This window comes from Alligator sinensis, unplaced genomic scaffold, assembly GCF_000455745.1.
Source record: "Alligator sinensis unplaced genomic scaffold, ASM45574v1 scaffold628_2, whole genome shotgun sequence".
Classification (NCBI taxonomy): Eukaryota; Metazoa; Chordata; order Crocodylia; family Alligatoridae; genus Alligator; species Alligator sinensis.
This window is the reverse complement of record NW_005841833.1, coordinates 5,415,940-5,420,347: the sequence shown is the minus strand read 5'-3', so window position 1 is coordinate 5,420,347 and position 4,408 is coordinate 5,415,940. Positions and strand designations below refer to the sequence as shown.

Below are 4,408 nucleotides of genomic sequence, written 5' to 3'. Positions count from 1 at the left end.
CCACTTGGGACAGGTAGCTCTAACGAATCTGGCACTGCTGCATCTTAATTGGATGCGCTTTTGCTCTGAGCATTTGAGGTGCTGTTGGGGTTTGCTTTTTGAAGTGGAATTAAGCAGAAGTGCTATGTGGAGCATTAGGAATGCAATGCCTTTTAGAGTTGGCTTAAGAGTCACGGGGGCCTAGCAATGCATTGTTGATGGTGGCACGGGTACAGGTGCCATCAGTATTGCAGCAGGGGTCAGCTCCTGAGGGTGAAGGACCCAGAGCCCATGCTGATCAAGCCGGTCCCAAATCATCCGGTCCCTGTGTGAACCTGAAGTCCAGTGATCCAAATCAATGAGTGCTGGACACATCCTGCAACCGGTCTCTCTCTGGTTGAGTCTCGGGCCTAGTGGAAGCACACGGTAAGAGCTCAGGTGATAGCATCACTATGGTGGAGGGTGAGGGGAGTGATATGAGATGCGCTGCCCTGTCTTCAGACAGTACATTGTGGGTAGCAAGTTTCTGAGCTACCCCATCTCTATGAAGGCTGGACAGACTGCTCTGACTCCATTTTCCAGGGGGTGACAGGTTTTCCTGATGTTGCAAAACAAAGGTATATGCCTAATGGAGATAAGGTTACTAACTGGATGCATTTTTAAAAAGTGGATATTCTCATCTCTCATCATAACACAGTCGAAATATAAGTCACTCGCATACTTTTAATTATTCAGACGTGTCTGTATACACGCTAGGCCAGCGAAACACCGAACTAGTGTAAATTAACTCCCTTTATATTAGTATCGTAACTTTTCTTTGCGTAATGCAGGTTCTAGGTACAAAATACAATAAAGACTTGGGAATAATCAGTAAGAGGAACGCCTTAATGAGCACGATAATAATGAACTACCTGAACTTTTGACCTGGCTGATTAAATTGTCAAAGAGAACAGAGTGCATACATCCTAGGCTAGCAAAGAGAACTCAACAGTGGATTATTTGAAGTGAAAGCATATTCCAAAGGCAGGGCCTTCATAAGGTCCTTGTGCACTTGTAAACTTTAATAACTTTGGTTGTGCACAAGGACTTCATGAAGACCCTGTACTTTGGAGTCTTAGTTTTTCCTCCATTTTTTTTTTCCAGCCACTTTCACCCTTGCTGGGCATGTCACGAAGAAAACACAGATCCAGCCCCTAGCAAATACAAACTCCTGCGGGTTGTAGAGTAAGCAGGTAGCTCAAACTGAGCTAAATGTCACATGCAAGCCACGACTGAGTGACTGTGCCATCAGAATTGTTTCCCTTGTTGTGTTCACAACAGCTGGGTTGTGCCATCCCTGCATCCAGCAAGGAAGGGGAGGGTGGGTCTTTAGGAGAAAGATATTGTGGGAGCTCAGTCACAAATGACAGTTTAACAATTTAATCACAGAACTGGGGCTGAAAGGGCCCTCCTGAGGCAGGATCAGCTCCGTCCTAACTATCCTGTACAAATCACCCCCGAGTAAAACTACTGTCAAGACATAACCCGCTGTGCTGCCACAGGGAGACCACCACAGTCCTGCTTGGGTAAGAGGTTATGAATAAATGCTCCAGAGATCCCAAGTAAAAGCTGTGCCCCCTCTCCTCGGACACATCCCTGCTCCCAAGTCCATGTCAATGGGACCAAGAGGGGACCCCAAATGTGGCTGACCCTCTCCCCAGGAGTTTCAGCCCCAGCAGGAGCATTGGCATGGGGTCCCCATCCCCAGCCTCTGTAGCAGAAGGGAGGAGAGGAGAGAGGGGATTCCCTCCCGGCCCTGCAGCAGACAGCACCCTGGGGAGGGACATCCCCAGCAGGATGGACTTCCCCTAGGGCTGCAGCAGCTCCCGCCCCGATCCCGCCTCCTCCTCCGCCTCCTCCCTGGGAGCTCTCCCCTGCTCTGCCCGGCAGTCCCGCCCGGGCCGGTCATGGCGCTGCTGCTGGAGCACGAGTTCAAGGTGCTGCCGGCCGACAAGCAGATCGAGACCGAGCCCTTCCTGGAGGCTGTGACACACCTGCCACCCTTCTTCGGTGAGCCCCGGAGCTGGAGGGGTTGGTGCGCCCCGAGCAGACCCAGGGAGCCTGGGTGGGAGGAGGGGGCTTGCACCCAGCGCGTCCTGGGGAAGAAAGTCCGGCTCCGGGCACTTGAGATGTTGGTGCCCAAGAGAGCACCCCTGGGTCTCATGTGCTGCTTGTCGGCAGTGGGGAGAGGAAACCAGTCTCCGGAAAAAGAAACCAGACTGCTCTGAACTTGCTGCAGCACTTCTGGCCGTCCTAGAAATGCCTCCTGTGGCATCCTTTGCCGGCCGCGACCGCTGTCCCCTTTGCTGGGCAACTCCAGAGTAGTTCAGCTCTTCAGCCTGTTTCCTAGTGCCTTGTGCTGTTCGGTGGTTAGTACAGGGGGAGACCTGTAGTAGAAAGGAGGAGGGGGGAGAGGGGATTCCCTCCCAGCCCAAGCAGTCGCCAGCACCCCCGGGACAGACATCCCAAAGCAGACATCTCCCCGCCTGTTTCCTTTGCACGCCGAAAGGGACCATGTCCCTCTCCGGTGCTAAAAAGGACTGAGCACCAGGCACCCAGCCGCCGGAGGGTTTGTCTGGATGTGCAGGCGGGCTGCTTTGACTGAACAGGGCAGTGTGGTAGGGATAAACACAACATCCCTCTCCACCTCGGTGTGGATGGATTCATAATGGTAAAAGGTGCCTTATGCTGGTGTAGGAATCGACCCCGAAGGGGATCAGGTGTTAGTCACCTCTGCCTCTATCAGCCCAGATGTTGTATAGACCAGGGCAGAGCCCCGTGCATTTTATTCTTGATTCTTTCAGCCTGTCTTCCTTTGTGATCAGCTCTGGGAGGCGGCGAGTCCACCTAGGAATGGGCTGGACGTGACAGCAAAGCATGATACACCCTTAACATTACATAAACCACTTGCCTGCCTCGGAGTCTGTTCCTGCGAAGAAGGCTTTTTTAGTGATGGGGTGACTGCCACAACCCCTAGTTCTTCGTACCAGAGCTCCTAGAAGGATGCCTCATTAATGTACATGAGGCTTTTATAGGCACTAACCCCGTCAACTGGGTGCATGTGAACATGGGGTAATGCTTCAGGTGTGCAGAGATGTAGTGCAGCATCTTTAAAGTGCAGGTGCCCTCTTTCCAGGTAAGTTGTTCCAACACTTCTCTCTGGTTGTATGAAACAGGAGCTCAGGGGAGAAGCTGCTAAGTGCCCTGTGTTGTGGTGGATAGAAATCCAGAAATTATTCTGCTGAACCACTCCTTTGAACTAACACGAAGCTAGCATGCCAGGAGTATTTCAGGCAGACAGGGTGGTGGGTCTGCTGGCAGCCCAGCTTCCTAGGAGAGCTTGTACTGTCTTGCTCCATGTGGCACATCGGGAACAGTACGACTGACAGCACCACGGGCCCGGGGATGCTCGTTTGGGCCCTTTGGAAGGTCCTATTAGAGCAGAGGCAGGCATTTATTTTGGGCAGAGGGCCACTTACTGGGTTTTGGCAAGCCATCGAGGGCCGCATGACAGGCAGCCAGGGGCAGACAAATATTAATTTTCTAAATTCCGTGGGGGCCCCGCGAGCCAGATAGAATGGCCTGGCGGGCTGCATTTTGCCCACCCCTGTATTAGAGGCAGCAGCCTCTTCTTTCATAGCTGCCGTGTGCCCATCAGAGAAAGAGGGATATGGGGTCATGGACTCTCTGCTTCCTTTCCTCCTTGTCATAATCTACTGCAAACACTCAAACTTCTTGTAGCTGAGACCGTTCAGCCACAAGCGCCAGGCTGCAACACAGCGTCAACCTGGGGTACAGGAGAGGCGGGCGCTGCCACTGGCAGTAGACAAGCTAGAAGCATTTTGCAGGGCGGCAGCATGTGAGAATTGTTTCCCTTTGGCACTCGAATGTGCGCTGGAGTTATTTTGGGGAGGGGAACTGTTCCCAGCGCTCGTGGTGAGCAGGACAGTCCTCGAGCAGGGTCAGCCAAGCAGGGCTCTGGAGAGTAAAATCCTGCTCCTCTGCCGCAGTGCTGGAGGTGTGAGGCACAACCGGCTCAGTGTTTGTGGCTGCAGGGATGGAGACCCCAGAGACCAGGACCTGGTCTCTAGGACTGGGTTTAAGCCGCTCACTCCCTTTCTGCAGTTGGCATAGGCTTTTTGCTGAATACCTGCTGCAGACTTTGTGTAAGATTTGGGGGCTCGAGTCCAGCTTTCTGCCTCAGCTGAGCCTAAAGCAGTGATTGGAATAAGCCTTCATGACTTGCTTATGTGCATCTGCTTTCCGAGGCTTTGCTCTGGCTGCACACGGGTGATGTGGGCAGACTCCACTTTACTACGGTATAGCGCAGCGCATTGTCTCTGGTGACTGTCTTCAGTTTCTCCGTGTCCCTTTGCCCTTTGTCTTTCCC

The 4,408-nt window shown here is 52.8% G+C and overlaps 1 protein-coding gene across 2 annotated transcripts in view; it reads left to right on the top strand.

Moving 5' to 3' along the window:
- Positions 1-1,880: 1,880 nt before the first annotated feature.
- GLTP (glycolipid transfer protein) overlaps positions 1,881-4,408 on the top strand; it is a 13,010-nt gene continuing 10,482 nt past the window's right edge. For both annotated transcript variants that reach the window (XR_003093172.1, XM_006015215.3), the window contains exon 1: positions 1,881-2,028. Coding sequence is in view for 1 of the 2 variants with exons in the window: in XM_006015215.3 (XP_006015277.1) it covers positions 1,926-2,028 (103 nt within the window). In the remaining variant the exon portion in view is untranslated. The remainder of the gene's footprint in view (positions 2,029-4,408) is intronic.